The sequence below is a fragment of the Staurois parvus genome, unplaced genomic scaffold (assembly GCF_062004578.1).
Source record: "Staurois parvus isolate SC_StPar_1 unplaced genomic scaffold, SC_StPar_1.0 ptg001296l, whole genome shotgun sequence".
NCBI lineage: Eukaryota > Metazoa > Chordata > Amphibia > Anura > Ranidae > Staurois > Staurois parvus.
In genome coordinates this window covers 300331-322500 of record NW_028319092.1, presented here as the reverse complement: position 1 = coordinate 322500, position 22170 = coordinate 300331, and the positions used below count along the sequence as shown (strand labels likewise).

General features: G+C 43.3%; 1 protein-coding gene across 3 annotated transcripts in view; it reads right to left on the bottom strand.

Moving 5' to 3' along the window:
• FBXW9 (F-box and WD repeat domain containing 9) overlaps window positions 1-19710 on the bottom strand; it is a 36153-nt gene extending 16443 nt beyond the window's left edge. Inside the window, exons 1-6 of one of the 3 annotated variants that reach the window (XR_016308146.1) lie at window positions 19212-19367; window positions 9848-10320; window positions 8531-8670; window positions 4787-4915; window positions 4528-4640; window positions 2593-2684 (exon numbers count right to left, since the gene is read on the bottom strand). Coding sequence is in view for 2 of the 3 variants with exons in the window: in XM_089660958.1 (XP_089517084.1) it covers window positions 2593-2684; window positions 4528-4640; window positions 4787-4915; window positions 8531-8670; window positions 9848-10259 (886 nt within the window). In the remaining variant the exon portion in view is untranslated. Of the gene's footprint in view, window positions 1-2592; window positions 2685-4527; window positions 4641-4786; window positions 4916-8530; window positions 8671-9847; window positions 10321-19211; window positions 19368-19689 lie in introns of those variants that run through there. The other 2 variants (XM_089660958.1, XM_089660957.1) reach the window with 2 other exon arrangements.
• Window positions 19711-22170: the final 2460 nt, after the last annotated feature.

Sequence of the window (22170 nt, the reverse complement as noted above, 5' to 3'; positions counted from 1 at the left end):
CTTATGTGAATAGAAGTGTTCATACAATAAAAAAGTTTCAGATCATATAAAATCATAGAATTATAAAAATCTGAACATAAATAGTGAATATAAATAGTCCGTTGCTACTACATCTACAGAAGTGCCAAGTGATACGCGTGTGCTCTTTAGCAATATTAGTGATTATACATAGTCCGTGGTACTACAGGTCACAGCAATACCTGGTGATCGCGGAACTACAAGGTGCAGCAATATCAGCTGGGATGCTCGAGAGTGCTCATGATCCAACATGGGAATCCATCACCTTATATGGATGTGCGCTCACCAGAATGCTACTTGTATGATAGCGTTAATGATGATCCTTATGGGGGGTCTCAGGAAGCCATAAATAGGGACTGGACTTCTCCAGGGTCAGGGCTATGCAAAAGCAGCAAAGGATCCTCCTAGGGGGAGAAGCTCACCACAGGAGTCGAAGGTATGGCAATATAGTGTAGTATTTATTGTAAATAGTTCAAAATAATCCACGTGGATACAGCAAAGAGTTAAATGCATAAAAGCATACCAAGATGGCCACCGCTCCGAACTCCGGAAGTGTGACGTCAGCACGTAAGGCTCACCCATATATGTCCATGCCATCACACTGCCTTCACCTTGTTTTACAGATGACGTTGTGTGCTTTAGATCTTGAGCTGTTTCAAGCCTTCTCCACACTTCTTTCGTCCTGCCATTCTGGTGCAGATTATGTGTTAAGTTATGTGGAAGGGAAAATTGTGGAAGAAAAAGGTCACAAGCAGCAGGGATGACCGCAGCCTGGAGAGGATTGTCAGGAAAAGGCCATTCAAAAGTGTTGGGGACTTTCACAAGGAGTGGACTGAGGCTGGAGTCAGTGCATCAAGAGCCACCACACACAGACGGATCCCGGACATGGGCTTCAAATGTCGTATTTCTCTTGTCAAGCTGTTCCTGAACAACAAACAACGTCTGAAGCGTCTTACCTGGGCTAAAAGAAAACAGACCTGGTCTTTTGCTCAGTGGTCCAAAGTCCTCTTTTCTGATGAGAGCAACTTTTGCATCTCATTTGGAAACCAAGGACCCAGAGTATGGAGGAAGAATGGAAAGGCACGCACTGCAAGATGCTTGAAGTCCAGTGTGAAGTTTCCACAAGCTGTGTTGATTTTGGGAGCCATGTCATGTGCTGGTGTTGGTCCACTGTGCTTCATTAAGTCCAGGGTCAACGCAGCCGTCTACCAGGAGATTTTGGAGCAATCCATGCCTCAGACTAAGAAAAAAATATATAAGATCCCTTCAGACGAAGTCCGGAAGTGACGAAACGCGTTAGTGAGTGACGTCATCACGCACGCTAACCGGAAGTGTCGCCATGGCCATTTTGTTGGTTGGAAACATGTGTTTTTCAACCTAAAATTTTGAGAGAGCAATGCTGGAAGCTGGATTTCCCTGTTTTATATGTAAGTTTCTATTAAAATTTGTTCCTTTTTATGGATCCTGCCTAAGAGCCTTTTATGCTTCTATGAGGAGTTGGGAGGAATACCCCTGGAAATGAAGGATTGAGAGATACAGATTTCCTATGTCAGCTCATGCTTGAAAATACTGGAAGAGGGTAATAGTATCTGGTATCACTTTTGGCTGGAGTTTAGAGGGTACTAGTACCTAGTATCACTATTCACTTGTGGTTGGAGTGATCACGTTTTTCACGATTTGGGGTTTTTTATTTTTTATTTTTATTCATTTATCTATTTATTTATTTGCTGATTTATTTGGATTGATATATATCTAATTTATTTTGCACAAATTTTGGTGTGTTTTTGTGTTGTACACAGAGTGAAGTATATATATATTTTTTAAGGGTAATACACTATGAATTTTCTCTTTTTCTTTTTTTTGAGGTTATCATGGAGTACTTAGAATCAATTTCTGCTTTACTGGATTGAAAAAAAATTTTGGAACTTGGACACTTTGGGTTTATTATATACATTTTATATATTTTTTTATATTTTATTTTATTTTAAATTTTTGTTGGGGTTTCTGTTTTTTAAGACGGAATTGTGTGTGGATTCATTTAAATACAATTTTAGTGGAAGTGATATTGATTATATTAATAGTTGGAGTTATCTTTGGGGGATTTATATGTGTATCACAAAAAGGATTTATCAAATATATAAGCTGTCACGTCCCCTGAAGACATCAGCATGACATACAGGAAGTGACGTCATCCCACTGTCATGATTCGGAAAGAGAGGTATACCTGTATGAGAAGTGAGGCTTGCGCTGCAAACAAGCAGTAGTGGAGGAGCAGTTATATGAAGTGCTGATTTTGCTGGTGTTATTCTTACTATTACTTTCTGATGAAGTAGAATTATATGAAATGGATGTCTGTATCTGGCTTCCTAAATAACATAAAAAACACACACAAAAATGTAGAGTCTTAAATCCAAATAAATAAAACCCCTTTATAAAAAACATGGTTTTCTTTTAATCCAGTACACAACTGTAAAGCCGGGCAATAGCATAAATGACATACTGTGATCTGCATTGGTAAGTCCTATAGTAAGTTAAGGAGGATGTCCAATACCCTTGGTATATGATGCTGCTCACCTCTTGGATCATACATGCTCACTCTCTTGTCATAGGATCCTGAAACTAAGATGTCTGATAGATAAGCCAGGCACAGGATTGCTGCTCGGCCACTAAATAAATAAATAAATATTATATTATTAAGATATACTACAAGTAGCACAAAAAGTCAACACGATTGTGGCTACATTATAGTTATTCCACTCTCTTTTGTTTATTTCTTCACAGTCAATAGATAGTTGTCAGCTTTATTTTCCATGTTTACTAAAAAACCTAGACCTGTTTCCACCAGTATCTGGTGGTGCCCACAAGTACCTTTGTTGGTCTTAAAATAGGCCCCTTAAATCTGGGCCCAGGTTGTGCACAGGGCTTTATCTTCTGCCCCAAACGCTCTGTTATTCTCCTGTCAAAATGTCAGAACGTCTATTGCCTACTAAAGTTTACGGTAACAGACAACTGAATTAAGAGGTAGGCAGGGAAGCGCCAGGCCTTACGCTCGGAACGCATAGGGAGTTTTGTTTTTTTTTTTGTTCAACCCAGCGGGCTGAACGAAGAAAACCTGAGAGGTTGCTGTACTAAGTGATGTTAGTGCAGTTATCTCACCCGCTGAGCTATTGTGTTCTGACAGGGGGATTGCCCCCCCCCCCCCCGCCCCGCCAGAACACACTGATCAGCGCTCAAAACCATTGGCCACCAGCGCTGATCGGATGCTGCTTTGCCAACATGCCCATTCGATAAAAGACAGTAGTTAGACTGGCTTCTGTCGGACAGGCTGCTGTACACACGAGCCGAATGTCGGCCAGTTTCTGCTGAACCGGCTAATATTTGGTCAGTGTGTACCAGCCTTTACTCTCTACTTGGACAAAAGTCAAGATCCATGTATGGCCTGTATATATGTAAGCATATATAATACAAGTACTTACTGGCACTACATGGTCTCTGCACAAAAGCACTCCTGCGATCTTAGAAATCTTATCCCAGCTCAGTTTCACTTTAATCTTGCTGGCTGCCCAGCTCACTAAATTCTGGTGTTTGCCAATATTCTTATCTCAGAATCTCCACCATTGCTGTGGTAAGACACTTTTGATTTGGGGCTTAGTTTTAGCTATTCAAAAAAACAGAGTATGCAGAGAAGCTAGCCTTATAGCCTCCAGCTTTACTATCATTTTAAAAAGCTGGGCCAAATCAACAAGGGTCTCTGTGTTCAGATCCGTGCAACCGGCTCAAATTTGGATATGCAATTCTGTTCATGCTGCTGCTGGCCACGTCTATAGGCTGCCTACGTGCAGCTCCAAGGTTGATACATATGCATCTGCTAGCATCTCTGCATGGAGGTCAGCACTAATCTGCCATCTGAACGAGCACTATAGTGTATGTAGCATTAGCTACATACAGTACAGAGTGCTGTGTTCCAGCAGCAGTAAAGGATTTTCCTGTCCCATTCACAAAACAGAAATCGAGTCAGGCCGAGTTCTGCATTCACAGGAAATTTTGCATATTTTCAATGGCTTTCTCTGAATGGCTGAGGTGGAGATCATGACATCATCTGCCCATCCCCACCTGCCTTTCCACCTCAACCATTCAGAGAAAGCCTTGTATTCATTCATAAAAATACAATGCTTCCTGTGAATGGCTCAACAGTGCTCAGCCTTACTAAACTTTGTTCTGGCAGCTAACAGAAAGTCCCCATACCACTGCTGGAACACAGCAATGTACACTGTATGTAGCTGTCACCATCTGTCCCAATAAGAAACAAATAGTGGCAGCTTCGATTGACCCAAGGTAATTGGTTATGCGTTATGATAAAAAAAAAAAAGAAAGGTACAGGGTCGATTGATAGTGTTTTTCATGTAGATCACTTACGTTTGAAAAAAATGTAAGAGCACAAAGAAATGCCATCCATCAACCCTGTATGATTAATTTTCTTCCATGTTAAAAAAAAAAAAGCCTTCATACCGAATCTCTCCAACCTGTTGCCCATCCGCTGCTATGTCCCATATCTTCATGGTGCTATCCCAGGAGCCTGAGCAGACACAATTGTCACAGGTGGCAAGGGACCAGGCCCATCCCTAGAACATTCAGTGCAGAAAGCTTACATTTCTGTGATCCATCTATTTAGCAAATTGTTATAAAACGGTTTAATAGCTGTGACAGAATTTATTATGCTTTTGGTGCTCCCTATGGTGTATAAAATAAGTATAGCAGGCATTTTTACCTTGTGTGTTCCTGTCTTCGCAGTTCCTAGCACCTTGCTTTTTACTTTTTCGTTTTGTTTACCCAGTTGTTTCAGGTCCCAAAGGATGACATTTCTGTCCCGGGATCCAGACACACACAGTGACCCTCTCTGCAGAAATGAAAGCAAATGATGTTAGAATGTGATGTCACTGATCAAGCTAGGTGATCAAACTATTAAACAGCTGAAAAATCAAGACGACAGGTGGAAAATTGTCAGCCGAACAGTGACTCCATCTTATCATCTATAGTCACTGTACAGGTATTCAAACAGAACATTTGGCGTTGCGGCGGCATGATTACAAAAGCAGGCAATGCAGATTCCTCCATCCACTGTGTGTAGCATAGATGGGGGAATTGAGTGTCTTTATATTATTTTTTTGAGACAGACAGAGCTTTCTTTTGGTGGTATTTAATAAATACTAGGTTTTATGTACTGTAAAAGGAATAAACACCAAACATTTTGAAAAAGTCTCCATTAGTTTTTGCTATAAACATATCAAATAAAAATGCCAGGACAGTATGAACATACCCAAAATGACCGATTTTTGGACAGCAGACAGCTACAGTTAACATCCAGTTCAACCACAAACAAAAAGAAAAAACACAAGTTATAATCCTATACCTACATTTGATCCAGAGGAAGGCAAACAAAACCCAGCAAAGCATGATCCAATTTGCTCCTGAAGGGGAAAAAAATCCTTCCCGATTCCCAGAGAGGCAATCGGATATTCCCTGTATCAACTTTACCTATAAATGTTAGTATCCAGTTATATTCTGTGTAACTAGTAAAGAATCCAGGACTTTATTTAAAGCAATCCACTGAGCTGGCCAGAACCAACTCTTGAGGGAGTCTATTCCACATTTTTACAGCTCTTACTGTGAAGAAACCTTTCCATATTTGGAGAGTAAATCTCTTTTCCTCAAAACGTAAGGAGTGCCCCCTTGTCCTCTGTGATGACCTCAGGATGAATAACTCTACACCGAGTTCACTATATGAACCACTGATGTATTTATACATGGAGATCATATCCCCCCTTATGTATTATACATGGAGATCATATCCCCCCCCCTTAATCTCCTCTTCTCAAGAGAGAATAAATTCAGTTCCTCTAATCTTTCCTCATAGCTGAGCTCCTCCATGCCTCTTATCAGTTTGGTTGCCCTTCTCTGTACTTTTTCCAGTTCCCCAATGTTCTTTTTGTGAATTGGTGCCCAAAACTGAACTGCATATTCCAGATGAGGTGTTACTAATGATTTGTACCGGGGAAATGATATCTCTCTCTCTGGAGTCTATACCTCTATTAATACAAGAGAGGATTTTGCTCGCTTTAGAAACCGCAGCTTGGCATTGCATGCCATTATTAAGCTTGTGATCTACCAGAACCCCCAGATCCTTCTCCACCATTGACCCCCCCAGATCCTTCTCCACCATTGACCCCCCCAGTTGTACCCCCCCATGTGTGATGCATGCATATTCTTAGCCCCCAAGTGCAGAACCTTACATTTATCAACATTAAACCTCATTTGCCACATAGTTGCCCAATTACACAGAACATAGAGGACGGCTTGTAAGTTGGAGACATCCTGTAAGGACGTTATTCCCCGGCACAGCTTGGTGTTATCTGCAAAGACTGAAATGGGATTTATAATCTCAGACCCGATATTATTTATAAATATAATCAATAGTAAGGGTCCCAACACTGAACCCTGGGGTACACCACTGACACCCCAGACCATTCAGAGTATGAATCATTAACCACTACTCTCTGAATACCATCTTTTAGTCAGTTTTCTATCCATTTACATACAGATTTTTCCAAGCCCGTAGACTTTACCTTACACATTAGCCGTGTGTGGGGAACTGTGTCAAATGCTTTTGCAAAATCCAAGTATACCACATCCACCTCCACCCCTCTGTCCAAGTATACCACATCCACCGCCACCCCTCTGTCCAAGTATACCACGTTTACCACCACCCCTCTGTCCAAGTATATCACGTCCACCGCCACCCCTCTGTCAAAGTATACCACGTCCACTGCCACCCCTCTGTCCAAGTATACCACGTCCACCGCCACCCCTCTGTCCAAGTATACCACGTCCAAGTCCACCGCCACCCCTCTGTCCAAGTATACCATGTCCACCACCACCCCTCTGTCCAAGTATACCTTTGTCCAAGTATACCACGTCCACCCCTCTGTCCAAATATACCATGTCCACCACCACCCCTCTGTCCAAGTATACCTTTGTCCAAGTATACCACGTCCACCACCACCCCTCTGTCCAAATATACCATGTCCACCACCACCCCTCTGTCCAAGTATACCTTTGTCCAAGTATACCACGGCCACCACCACTCCTCTGTCCAAGGTTTTGCTCACCTCCTCATAAAAAGAAATCAGATTTGTTTGACAACTTCTGTCTTTCATGAATCCATTCTGTCTGTTATTTAAAATATTTTTTCCAGCAAGAACTCATCTATGTGGTCTTTTATTAAACTCTCCAATATCTTCCCAACTATAGAAGTTAAACTAACAGGTCTATAATTACTTGGTAAAGATTTTGATTCCTTTTTAGATATTGGCACCACATTGGCCTTACACCAATCCAGTGGTACTATGCCAGTCATTAAAGAGTCCCTAAAAATGAGAAACAATGGCTTTGAAATGACAGAGCTCAATTCTTTAAGGACCCGTGGGTGTATGCCATCCGGTCCAGGTGCTTTATTCACTTGTGATCTACCAGAACTCCTCTTCCCTGCAGTTGCCACTGACTGACACAGGCATTTTTAAGATTAATTGGGTTTAGCCTGGAATTCTACTTTAACAAAACTATCCCATAATGCAATTCATTAGAACCCTGACATTACCTCCGTTCATTCATTATTCACATCCCCCCCACTCCTTGTCAGAGGAGAGCTCTGTAATGAAAACAGAAGAAACATTTACAATTGTAATTGTTGCTACTGGCCATTACACCGATTACAAGGCACAAAGCCACTCTGATTGCAATTAGCCTATGATTTGTGATGCTCAGCTTCATCACAGGTATTCGACAGGCGCACTTGCCACCTGCACCTGCTTTTTTCTGTAACGCAGTTTAGAAACAGTGCTCCAGAAATAAGCATCCACCTCTCTTAATTTGAATATATGGTGGTATTGGGGTGGTTATAACAGAACTTAATTTTTTTTTTTAAATACTAGTGAGCAGTCTTTTACCACAGTAAAGACTATGCATATCTCTTCTCTTATAAAAGCTTCTGCCTTTCCTGCCAGCAATTTTCTTCTAATTGTACACCAAGCATGCCTTGGTTGCCAGGATCAATTACTCCATGCAAATTCAAGGAAGTTGGATCATCACGGGACAACCAATCAAGACATGGAAGAAGACTGGGTATGGGTGCTAGCGGTGATGATGGAGCAATGAAGAAGATCACAGATGTCTCATTGCCAGAGGAGGTTGCTTTTGGAAGGAAGTGTGTCATATTAAGTCAATGTTATTGACATATTATAGCGAGAGGCTGCTCGCCAAGATGAGGACCTCAGTTTTACTTTATAAAGTCAGATTTTAACCGGGGTCTTGTATTTATAAAAAAACTTCTAAAATCTTCAGAAAATTACTTTAAGGTGGACACATTCAAAGTCATTGGAGGCAGCCATCTGTTTGGTACGCTTTTTATCAGAAGAGGTTCTAAACAACTGGCTGGGGGCTAGCCAAGCAAACTCACCTTCAAGAGCAGCACGGCATCCACGGGGGCAAAATGGCCATCAGACAATGAGAACCGCTCTGTCTTCTTTCCTTCATCTGACCAATTAGACACCTGCTCTTCTAGTTCAATGCAAGCAGCTGGCCAATCAAAATGTTCTTCTGAGGAAAGATCACATAAATAAATACAAATACAGAATTACAGGATTGGGTGTCCTGATATCTGTGTACTATGAGAGGAGAGGTGGCAAGGGGTCAGTATGTCCTGAGGTCTGTAGACCATAAAAAGGGAGAGGTCAATGTGTTCTAATCTCTGTATTAGGAGGAGAGGAGAGGTCAGCGTGTCATGATGTCTGTGTATTAAAAGAGGAGGGGTCAGTGTCTGCTGATCTGTGTATTAGGAGGAGAGGAGCAGTGTGTGCTGATGTCTGTGTATTAGGAGGAGAGAAGCAGTCAGTGTGTGCAGATGTCTGTGTATTAGGAGGAGAGAAGCAGTCAGTGTGTGCGGATGCCTGTGTATTAGGAGGAGAGAAGCAGTCAGTGTGTGCGGATGCCTGTGTATTAGGAGGAGAGAAGCAGTCAGTGTGTGCTGATGTCTGTGTATTAGGAGGAGAGAAGCAGTCAGTGTGTGCGGATGCCTGTGTATTAGGAGGAGAGAAGCAGTCAGTGTGTGCTGATGTCTGTGTATTAGGAGGAGAGGAGCAGTCAGCGTGTGCGGATGCCTGTGTTGTAGGAGGAGAGGAGCAGTCAGCGTGTGCGGATGCCTGTGTTGTAGGAGGAGAGGAGCAGTCAGCGTGTGCGGATGCCTGTGTATTAGGAGGAGAGGAGCAGTCAGTCTGCGCTGATGTCTGTGTATTAGGAGAGGAGCAGTCAGTCTGCGCTGATGTCTGTGTATTAGGAGGAGAGGAGCAGTGTGCGCTGATGTCTGTGTATTAGGAGAGGAGCAGTGTGCACTGATGTCTGTGTATTAGGAGCAGAGGAGCAGTGTGCGTTGATGTCTGTGTATTAGGAGGAGAGGAGCAGTGTGCGTTGATGTCTGTGTATTGGGAGGAGAGGAGCAGTCAGTGTGTGTGGATGTTTGTGTACCAAGAAAGGAGCAGTCAGTGTGTCCGGATGTCTGTGTATTAGGTGGATTGGAGAGGTCATTGTGTCCTGATGTCTTTGTACTGTGGGGGGGGAGGTTGTGGGGTTGTCAGGGTGTCCTAATGTCTGAGTATTAATTAGGAAGAGGGGAGAGGTCATTGTGTCCTAATGCCTGTGTATTAGGAGAGGAGAGGTGAAGATGAACCAATGTGTTGTATTAGGAAAACAGGAATTATTGCTCTGTATCATTACTCACGTTCTACCACTGGATAATTAGCACTTATCCCTCTCTGAACCCGCAACTTCCATGTCACCTCATCCACCACAACATCCCGCAGAGTGTGGCACACAAGAGGCAATACATCGAGGATGAACCGCGGATCGAGATAGGACAATATGTGAAGGATGAGCTCCAAGGGAAGACGTAAGAGCAATGATGACATCTCCCCATGGTCTCCGGTCACTGGAGATTTCTTCAGATCTAGACCTTCATGCTTGTTGCTGTCCTGAGCCCCTATAGACAATGCGTGTGGAGGCTGCTGGACTTTGTCCTGCAGGCTGTGAGTGCCAAGTACCCTGGACACATAATCTAGCGCCTGTCGTTCTGGATCTTCAGAAATTTCACCATCAGAGTCATTCTCGGAGTCCGCCCCCCGAGCAGTAGCCATGTTAGGTGTCGGAGGACATAGAAGGTCCTGTCAGGGTCAATCACCGCTTCCACAACTAGACCTTAATTAACGGAAAAGTACAGAGATATATTTGATGATCACTTTATGTCAGCATTGTAGGATATAAAGGGCACATCTACTCAAATCCAACACATCAATTTACTTGCTGGCAAGCTGAATCATATGCTGGCTTTGCTTGTTATTCCTGAATGCCAAAGGCAAAATATCATCACCAGAATTCCCTGTTCTGCCCAAGTCTTGGCCACTGCACAGCTAGTGTCAGGCTTCCTGACGGACTCTCCAGAATCCAGGCAGATGCTGGGGAATCTAGCAGGCAGAGGGACACCTGCAGGGGAGGGTAGGAAAGGTATCAGTGGGTGGGGGTTGTTCTTTTAATAAAACCAGTCATTTTGCCAAAATGACAGATTCTCTTTAATTCTCAATTCCAGCCAAAAGTTTTTTTGAACCATTTGCGTCCCCGAGCCTTTTTCTCCGCCTGAGTTCCAGAGCATTTTTTACCTTTTTGTAGTCTACCCTAACACACTATAGTTTTTTCAGGACAAATATGGCTTTAATTTAATTTTTAACGACATATCAGACTGGATGTCACTCCACTTCCTCAAACTAAACTTTGCTAAAACCGAGCCCCTAGTTTCCCCCCAGCCCGCGACACACCCCTCCACGCCCGACCTCTCTATCACAACCAACAATGCCACCATGAGCCCCACCCCGCAAGCCAAAGAACTAGGTGTCATTCTAGACTCCAATCTGTCTTTCCAGCCCCAGATCCAATCGCTGACAAATTCATGCAGACTCCACCTCCGCAACATCTCCAAAATACGTAGTTCCTAATCCTGAAACTACAAAGCAACTCATCCACTCCCTTATTATATCACGACTTGACTAACACAACTCCCTCCTCCCCGGCCTACCTCACCACAGATTATCCCCGCTTCAGGCTATCCTGAATTCTGCGGCCAGACTCATCAACCTTACCAACCGCTCCGTATCCACCACCCCCCTCTGCCAATCCCTCCACTGGCTTCCGATTGCCCAACGCATAAAATTTAAAATATTAACATTGACTTACAAAGCTGTTCATAACACTATTAGAAATATCTTGCGAGCCAGAAAATGAGCAAACACTCCTTATTAATACACTCTAATGCTGGATCGCAAACCTCTAGCACATAACTACCAATGTGATAAACCGCAAAAAATAAATCTATAGTGTTGCGCTCCCAATCCTTAAATCAATATTTTGTTATTTGAATATGATCTCTATAATAAAGATCACAATGATTAAGAATGATGTGTATAAATAAACATAAATACTAATATTCTTAAACTTTGATACCAAAAAATATTGTGCATGAAAAATGAACAATGACAATAAATCACTAAAAAATATTTAAATAAATATAAAAAATAAAAAATAAAATATAAAAAAATAAAAATAAAAATAAATATAATGTCCCAAAAAGTGACTTTGTGCTGGAAAATCTTCAATCTAAAATAATTATAAATCGGTGACTGCTTGTGAATCCTCCCTCCAGTGAAGATGTGCGCTCACCTCATAAGAAGCCTGCAATTAGGCTATAAAAGCTTGCGGTTCACCTCCTTTGGAACCTACTAGTTTAGAACTCCTGCTTGAAGATAGGATGAATCTCCTCTCCAGAGGGTGCAACTCCTCTATACTTTCATCTCCATACGATTCTCCACATATAAAAAAGATCTCGACATGGTGCTTTATCTTTTATATAAGTATGCCTTTTATTTGCTTATGATATGGCACTCACATATAAAGTGTGCGGATAGTGGTAGCACAAATGCAATCCCAAACCGCCGCTGATTGTCGGAGCTGTGTACTCGTGGTCCGGCAAACAAACTGACTCCCTCCGAGTGACGTTGCAGTCCCACCCCTACGCGTTACGCCACTGGTCACGTGGCTTCATCAGGGGGATTTGATTGACAATCAAATCCCCCTGATGAAGCCACGTGACCAGTGGCGTAACGCGTAGGGGTGGGACTGCAACGTCACTCGGAGGGAGTCAGTTTGTTTGCCGGACCACGAGTACACAGCTCCGACAATCAGCGGCGGTTTGGGATTGCATTTGTGCTACCACTATCCGCACACTTTATATGTGAGTGCCATATCATAAGCAAATAAAAGGCATACTTATATAAAAGATAAAGCACCATGTCGAGATCTTTTTTATATGTGGAGAATCGTATGGAGATGAAAGTATAGAGGAGTTGCACCCTCTGGAGAGGAGATTCATCCTATCTTCAAGCAGGAGTTCTAAACTAGTAGGTTCCAAAGGAGGTGAACCGCAAGCTTTTATAGCCTAATTGCAGGCTTCTTATGAGGTGAGCGCACATCTTCACTGGAGGGAGGATTCACAAGCAGTCACCGATTTATAATTATTTTAGATTGAAGATTTTCCAGCACAAAGTCACTTTTTGGGACATTATATTTATTTTTATTTTTATTTTTTTATATTTTATTTTTTATATTTATTTAAATATTTTTTAGTGATTTATTGTCATTGTTCATTTTTCATGCACAATATTTTTTGGTATCAAAGTTTAAGAATATTAGTATTTATGTTTATTTATACACATCATTCTTAATCATTGTGATCTTTATTATAGAGATCATATTCAAATAACAAAATACTGTTCATAACACTGCCCCAAACTACATCACCGACCTGATATCCATCTACCACCCAACACGCACTCTCCGCTCCTCACAAGACCTCCTACTCTCCAGTTCCCTGGTCTCCTCCTCCCATGCCCGCCTCCAGGACTTCTTCAGGGCTTCCCCCATCCTCTGGAACTCATTACCCCAATCCATCAGACTGTCACCTACCCTCCTCTCCTTTAGGCGCACCCTGAAAACCCATCTCTTCAGGGAAGCCTACCCCGCCCTCAGATAACTGCTGATCTCCTTCGCTCTTCCCACCACTCCATCCCCCACAGCTATCTCCTCCTGTACCACCATCCCCTCCCTCCTAGATTGTAAGCTCCAAGGAGCAGGGCCCTCGAACCCCTCATGTATTGTATTGTTACTGTACTGTCTCATGTACTGTCTCCCATTATAATGTACAGCGCTGAGCAAACTATTGGCGCTATATAAATACTGTATAATAATAATAATTGATAATAATCTATATTTTTTTCATTTTGTAGTTTTTTTTAGAAATAAAATGGTGAAAAATTTTAAAAATCAATTTTTCTGAAATATTGATTTTGACCGCAAATTATAACCAGCAAAGCCTGCAACATCTAACATTACATAACTGTGATTTTTATGTAATGTAGCGGGATGGTAAAAGTGAACATACGCATGTCATCCAGACAATCTGATATCATTGTTGGGATTAATCTAAGGAGGCAATTTTTTTTTTTTTTAAACTCTGTTTATTGCAAATAGTAAGTACAAAAACAGAATACACATTTCTGATCAAAGTTACAAGGCATCATGTCCACAAGGAGTTCCGTTCTGTAATGTTTATGGGGACAGCCTCTATTTTCATAAATTATTTTCTCATAGGGAATGATTTGGTTTACCGAATTCCCCTATATTATTATTATTATTTTTTTAATTCCTTTATTTATTAAAGATTTGCATTGTACAATCAATTTCAAAAATTTTTTTTAATAATATAGCTAGTATAATATAATTTTTTTAATTGATTGTAAATGCAAATATTAAAAAAACAACCAGGCTTATACTTACCTGCTCTATGCAATGGAATTGCACAAAGCAGCCCCGAACCACCTCTCCTTGGGTCCCCCATCGGGGCTCCTGGGTCCTCTTCTCCAGTGAGTGCCCCCATAGGAGCCGCTTCCTATGGGGGCACTCCTGCAGGCTCCCTCCCAAACCCCGCTCCTCTGTCATTGGCTTTGATTGGCAATGGCTCCCACTCAGGGGCGGACTGACCATTTGGAAACTCGGGAACTGCCCGAGGGCCTGGGGTCAGTAGGGGGCCCCATGAGATGCCCCTGGTACCTTTTTCATAGACTTTTTTGAGTTTGGGCAAGGACACAGGGGCCCCATGATCCCCTATTGCCCGGGGGCCCCATGAGTTGTCAGTCCGCCCCTGCTCCCACTGCCTCAGTAAAGCTTGCGAGACCAGGAAGTGAGGGGAGAGGAGAGCTGTAGACTGCACAGCGCTGGATCGAATGAGGGCTCAGGTAAGTTTAAGAAATTAAGGGGAGGTTGGTGAGAGGGCAATACTGATGCCTCCTAAACATTTTTTTACCAGGTAAAAAATGTTTAGAATTTATAATTAGTTTAAACATAAATTTATTTCGTAAAATTTTACAATGATTGTATATATATATATATATATATATATATATATATATATATATAAATTCAAGAAAGATTGCTGCACGTAAACTTTATTAAACTCAACAAAACACTATATGTTTTTTTTTTCCCTTTCTATTGTTAGACTTTTTGTTTTCATTTTTGTTTCTACACTTTTTTCCTTTCTTGGGTGGTCTGGATGTGCTTAATGGAGACCTGATCCAGACTCCCCATAAAGCTATGCAGCAGAAGATCACTTTGAAAAGTGATCTATTGCAGTCTGCAATCAGCCAGCAGTAGATCACTTTAGCAATGCATTGCAGCTCTGTCCATCCTCCCTAGTAAGAAGAGGTGCCTACAGTCCCATCACGTCCAAATACAGTAAGGAAGCACTGTGTATCAATTTTTCAGCCAAGCAGCTTATCATATCAGCTTCTGGGCTGAAAGTGTTACTAAACCCACAACAGTACAATCAGTCTGTATATACAGTAAAGCATGCTTGTTATACTCACTGTGGAACCTAAGGGGTTAATCCTCTGCATTGTGTAAAAAGGCTGTTTGATCCGGTCTTCTCTAATCCTCCCCTTCTTAAATGCTAGGACATATCGTGTGGAGTCACTCTGCACATGCTCAGTTTGGTGTGTATTGCTAGAGAGGCTTTTTTTTCTTGGGAAAGTGCATGTGATCAGCACAGGGCCAATCAGCACTGTCCAGATAGAGGTTCAGGGGTTCTACAACCTCCTAGAGCAGAATGAAAACTCCTCCTACAAGCTTTAACATGTGCTCTACTGGACAGTGATAGAAGTCACAAGACTGCTCGAACTGCTAATGAGAAAAGGTATTTAACAGTTTATATTTACTAAAATAATTGCATTTCCATGTTCTGTGAACTGTGGGAGACCGGATATAGTGAATCCAGGGTCTTGGGTTTAGTAACACTTTAAACCAGAAACGAATTCTCCTGCGCTCTAGGACCCAGGCGGGTGGCGGATGGATGGAACCAGATCTGGAAAAATCAACCACCAGTGCATGTAGAGTTGTGCAGCTCCAAACAAGGCTGGGGAAGCCCGACCAATACTGCAAAGCGACAAAGAAACGAGAAGCGCACCAACCTAGTCCATTACCTCAGTAACCAAAATTTATTAATTATAAAATGATACCCACAAACAGCGAATAAAATCAGGCATGTAAGTCCTCAGAGGGACTTGAAAGATAAGGAGCCAGTGCGAATCCCAGCATGGGGGTAGACACTCAGTACAGCTGACGCGTTTCGAAGAGCATCCCTTCTTCATCAGAGCTACTCAGAGATACTTTGTGGGTATCATTTTATAATTAATAAATTTTGGTTACTGAGGTAATGCACTAGGTTGGTGTGCTTCTCGTTTTCTTTGTCGCTTTAGTAACACTTTAAGCAGCCCATAGGTTATGCAATTTTGCATGGGTGGAAGGAAAGAAAATTGCTTAACTCCCATCAACAATCAGTGTTGATGGGGGAATCTGGGGGAATCCCCCCCCACATACTATTGTATTCTGCTGGTGGGCAGCCTTCCCTGCTGGCAGAACACAATGATTAGTGTTGCTAGCTATAGTCAGTAGCATTAATCGTTCGGGAAAAAACCTGACAGGCTGGTTGCGCTGAAGTTGATCGGTAGATCGATTTCACTACAATCAGCCTGCCCATAGACGGAATGAAACTTGTCCGATTCTTGCTGAACTAGCAAATTTCCATCTGTCTATGGCTGGCTGCAGTGCTGTACACTGGCTGTCAAGGACAGCTGGCAGTTCAGGCCTTTAGTGCCGGTTGGAACCTACAGGAGCTGCCTTGTCTGGGTGTGGTTTTACCAAAGTGCTGGGATGGGTAGCCGCTGTCCCTGGGCCATTTTAAAACAGCATCTGGAACTCAATGGTTAATTCTGTGCAGAGTCAGAAGGGTCAGAACCTCTGTCAGGTTTTATTGCTATCTGTATCTTCTTCCTGTATGTGCATCCATTTGTCCTCAACTTCTTGTTCTGGGGACAATGTCACAAAAACAAGAGGACAGAGATGGTTTAGTACAGTGGAGCAAGTTAGAACATCTGTCAGGTTTCTATTGCTCTCTGCATATTCCTGTCTTGGTGAAAGCTGCACCATTGTTTCTTATCCTTTGCTAGTTATGTAAAATGACATTTTACAGCAGTTGGAAGATGTAGAGAAAGAGACCATGAAATGGGTCTAGACTGGTGATGAGCCAAGGCATGTTCAGATCGTAGTTTGAACCCCCCAGAGCTAGCCTGCCAGGAAGCTGTAACCTGTACTGGGCCAATCGTCTGCAGCCGGGGCACTCTCTACCCCGCAGCTTTGTGTATACACACCCATTGTGCGGTGGTGGGAAATGCCCAGAATGCAGGTGATTGGTCAAGTACAGGTGACAGCTTCCTTGCAGGCTCCAAAATCTAGACCCATTTCATGGCTTCCTTCTCTACTTCTTCCAACTGCTGTAAAATGGCAGCTTGTATATTACTACTGCTGGATATCTAAAGCGGAGCTGCAGTCTCCATTTTTTAAAAAGCTCCCCTGTGACTGTTACAATTTGCACATTCAGGCTCAATGCACAGTAGTGTGCGTTTCTTGGAAAGGGTCAGGGACTTTTTCTAACGCAAAAAGTTGCGTTTTTGGTTCTATAGACTTCAATGGGAAAGCTGCAGAAAAGCATGTAGTGCATGTTTGCTGCGTTTTGCATTTAAATTCTGCCTAGCAACAAGAAAAATTAGAAAAAAAAAAAAAAAAAAAAGCAAAACACACCGCAAAAAGCACTGCAGAAACGGATCAAACGCAACCTGCATAGGTATGAACCTAGACTTATGCAGGCCATAGACGGTTCAAACATTGGCCGATTTTTCATTTAGTTTGTTCTGTAATCCAATGTTGCCACCAATGATTTAGAAAATCAGACGTTTTTCACGAATTTTCCAGCATGCCCAATAAACGAAATGAGGAAAAACAAAAATCGGCCATTGCCCCACTCACAGTGTGAAAATCGGCCAATTATTCTTTCGGACGAAAAATCGGCCGATTTTCGAACAGTCTATGGCCTGCATTAGGGTCAATTCACACTATAGAAACAAAGTCCAGATGCGTTCCGGATGGGGTTTTTTTATTTACGTATTTCTGGCGAGTTCCAGTGCATTTTTATGTGTTTTTGACGCATTCTAGTTCATGTCCCCCCTCCTCTATTTTTCTTTAATTTAAATAAGGACATGTGTGTTCCAGGTGCATTCCGATGCGTTTTACCGCGTTCCAGTACAGTCCTGTGCAGGAAAAATGCAGCCTGTTCTACTTTTTTTTCTGCACCTGGAACATACTGGAACTCCAAGCGCTGATGTGAACTATGACAATGGCAATTTATTTATTACAGGTACTTGTATAGCGCCATCAATAGTACTAGGGTCGTCGGTTCTGGAGTTTGCATGTTCTCCCTGTGTCTGCGTGGGTTTCCTCCGGATTCCTCCCACACTCCAAAGACATGCTGGTAGGTTAATTGGCTCCTGTCTAAATTGTCCCTAGTATGTGTATGTATGAATGTGAGTTAGGGACCTTAGATTGTACACCCCTTGAGGGTTAGGGACTGATGTGAATGTACAATATATATGTAAAGCGCGGCGTAAATTGACGGCACTATATAAGGACCTGAAATAAATAAATTTACACAGCACTTTACATATATATTGTACATTCACATCAGTCCCTAACCCTCAAGGGACGTACAATCTAAGGTCCCTAACTCACATTCATACATACACATACTAGGGACAATTTAGACAGGAGACAATTCACCTACCAGCATGTCTTTGGAGTGTGGGAGGAAACTGGAGTACCTGGAGGAAACCCACGAAGGCACAGGGAGAACATGCAAACTCCAGGCAGGTGGTGCCGTGGCTGGGATTTGAACCAACGACCCTAGTACTGCCAGGCGGAAGTGCTGACCATTCAGCCACTGTGCTGCCAACCATATCACCTACTTTCTGTGCGTTTTCAATGCAGAATAAAAAGCAACTGAAACGCATGCAGTGTGAACTGACCCTCAGGCCTCTTGCACACGCTACTGATGTTTGAGCATCTTTATTTTTTTTAAAGCGCAATTTCAGGCGCTTGATTGGTGCTTATTTCTGCGCGTATTTTCACGTATTTGGGCGCACAATATATTCTTAAGGAAAATCCATGAATATTTATACTCATATGCCCGTATTCGTGCGCAGGTGGCATAAATTCACGACCAAAAATTATATTTTTTTCTTTTTTGCTGTAGAACGCGCGGCTCTTATTTACACGCCTGTGTGCAAAGGCACATTGTAAATAATGGGCTACATTTTACCTCAGTAAAAAAAGAAACCAACAACGCTGTACAAGCTACAGTGTGCAAGAGGCCTAGTAGAAGTTTCTCTCAAGAAAAGTCACTGACCAGCCTGTGTCAGGAGGAAACACACATGGAAATACTGATTCTCCTCCAATTCATGGACAGCCAACTCCATGTATTCCTCTATCATCTGCCATTGACTCTACATAACCCCACAGGCGGTCTTTCTTTACTCCAGCACGGCCTCTATTTCTCATAAAAACACAAGAAACCCCATTGCAATGCAAAGTGTACACACCTGTCTCCTAGGACACCGCCCATACTTCTGACGGCGGCTGCTGATGACGTTACGATGACGTAAAACCGCGGCCGACTCTGCGGAAGAGCTTACCGGCGGTTACCATGGAGACAGCAGGTTGTGGGCCGGTGGGCGTGGCGCTCGGTCACCCGTGCGCTTTCTTCCAGCTGTGATAGAAGGCCTGGAAGCACTGGGCTGGTTGTGAATGAGGAGGCCCAGGTGCATGCTGGGAGGTGTAGTTCCTCAGGGCCTGGGCGGCCTTGTGTATGTAGGTGAACGCAAGCCGGCAATGGTCAATAAATGTCAATCACTGTCTTCATGAACACATCACAGGAATAAAAGCAGCTTTTCTGCCTTCTACTTCAATCCTCCATTATAATGATGATTACATTTTGTTTGAATGTTTTTTTTTTTAATATAAAAATAATCAGCCCAGCACCCTGATGTAACCTGGAACCCCGACCAGGTTCCCCCTCACCTCTCCATGATGGCGGCGTCCAACATACTCCCTGGTACTGGCAATGCCTGCGTCGCCACTTCCAAATCTATAAAGGTGTGGTCACGTGTGCACTACACATCCCATAGTCCATAGTCCATCTCAGGATCCAAGGAGAGAGCGTGTGAACGTTCCTACATACAATGTGACTATGCAGAAACGACGGAGCCACCCACTAACAGGAAGTCACAGCGGCAAAACAAAAATAAAAATTGGGAGACGTGAAGCAGGCTAATAGCAATAGATGGGGCCCCCGGGCAATAGGGGATCATGGGACCCCTGTGTCCTTGCCCACACTCAAAGCACACCCAAAAATGCCTATAAAAGGTACCAGAGGCATTTCATGGGGCCCCCTACTGACCTCGGGCCCTCGGGCAGTGCCCGAGTGCTCGAATGGTCAGTCCGCCCCTGGATGGGACTTTGCTAAGTTAATACGCTGCTCATGAAAATGAACACTTTTTAATCAGAGTCTAGCATCACGTCAATGAAACTCCTGGGAAATTGATCTGGTCAGTTAAGTAGCAGTTAATTAACAAGTTAATTAACAATGAGACAACCCTCAAAACAGGAATGGTTTTACTGGTGGAGGCAGCTGACATTTTTTCCCTACCCATCTTTTCTGACTGTTTTTCACTAGTTTTGCATTTGGCTAGGGCCAATGTCACTACTGGTCACATGAGACGATACTTGGACCCTACAGAGGTTGCACAGGCAGTCCAATTCCTCCAGAATGGCACATCAATACATGCCATTGCCAGAAGGTTTGCTGTGTCTCCCAGTCTCAAGAGCATGGAGGAGATTCCAGGAGACAGGCAGTTACTCTAGGAGAGCTGGACAGGGCCGTAGAAGGTCCTTAACCCATCAGCAGGACAGGTATCTGCTCCTTTGTGCAAGGAGGAACAGGATTTACACTGCCAGAGCGCTACAAAATGACCTCCTGCAGGCTACTGGTGAATGTCTCTAACCAAACAATCAGAAACAGACTTCATGAGGGTGGACTGAGGGCCCGACGTCCTCTAGTGGGCCCTGTGCTCACTGCCTGGAACCATAGAGCTCAATTGGCATTTGCCATTGAACACCAGAATTGGCAGGTCCACCACTGGCACCCTGTGCTTTTCACAGATGAGAGCAGGTTCACCCTGAGCATGTGACAGACATGAAAGGGTCTGGAGAAGCCGTGGAGAACGTTCTGCTGCCTGTAACATCGTTCAGTATGACCGTTTTGGTGGTGGGTCAGTGATGGTCTGGGGAAGCATATCCATGGAGGGACGCACAGACCTCTACAGGCTAGACAATGGCCCCCTGACTGCCATTAGGTATTGGGATGAAATCCTTGGACCCATTGTCAGACCCTACGCAGGTGCAGGGGGTCCTGGGTTCCTCCTGATGAATGACAATGCCCGGCTGGTGAAAGTATGCAGGCAGTTCCTGGAGGATGAAGGAACTGATACCACCATCGTTCAGCATGACCATTTTGGTGGTGGGTCAATGATGGTCTGGGGAGATACATCCAAGGAGGGACGCACAGACCTGTACAGCCTAGACAATGGCACCCTGACTGTCACTAGGTATCGGGATGAAATCCTTGGACCCGCTGTCAGACCCTATGCTGGTGCAGTGTGTCCTGGGTTCCTCCTGGTGCACGACAATGCCCGGCCTCATGTGGCGAGAGTATGCAGGCAGTTCCTGGAGGATGAAGGAATTGATACCATTGAATGGCCCCCACGCTCTCTTGCCCTAAATCCAATAGAACACCTCTGGGATATCATGTTTCGGTCCATCCGACTCCACCAGGTTGCAGCTCAGACTGTCCAGGAGCTCAGTGATGCCCTGGTCCAGATCTGGGAGGAAATCCCCCAGGACACCATCCGTCGTCACATTAGGAGCATGCCCCGATGTTGTCAGGCATGCATACAAGCACGTGGGGGCCATACAAACTACTGAGGACCATTTTGAGTTGCTGCAATGAAGTTTCAGCAAAATGGACTAGTCTGCTGCATAATTTTTACACTTTCAGTTTCGGGGTGTCTTTGAATTCAGTCCTCTGTAGGTCGATCATTTTCATTTCCATCAAACAATGGGGCATCCTTAGATTCCTAACACATTACCCCGTCCATGTCAGTATAGATATCCCCCGTCCATGTCAGTATAGAGATCCAACATTATATTTTTCCCCATTGCGATCTGATGTGTTTTCAAAGTGTTCGTTTAATTTTTTTGAGCAGTGTACATACTTGAATATAAATTTTTCTTTTAAGGCTACTTTCACACTGATCCATAACAAAAAAAACCACAAACCACATATGCATTTTTGCCACGTTTTTACCATGTTTACAGTGCTTTTTTTACACGCCACGCCAAAATCCACACCAAAAAACGTAATGCGTGTGGTTTTGCCGTGTTCTTCCTTGATTTCAATGGTGAGGTGCATTTCTGGTGCTGTTTTTTTTTACTGCACCAAAA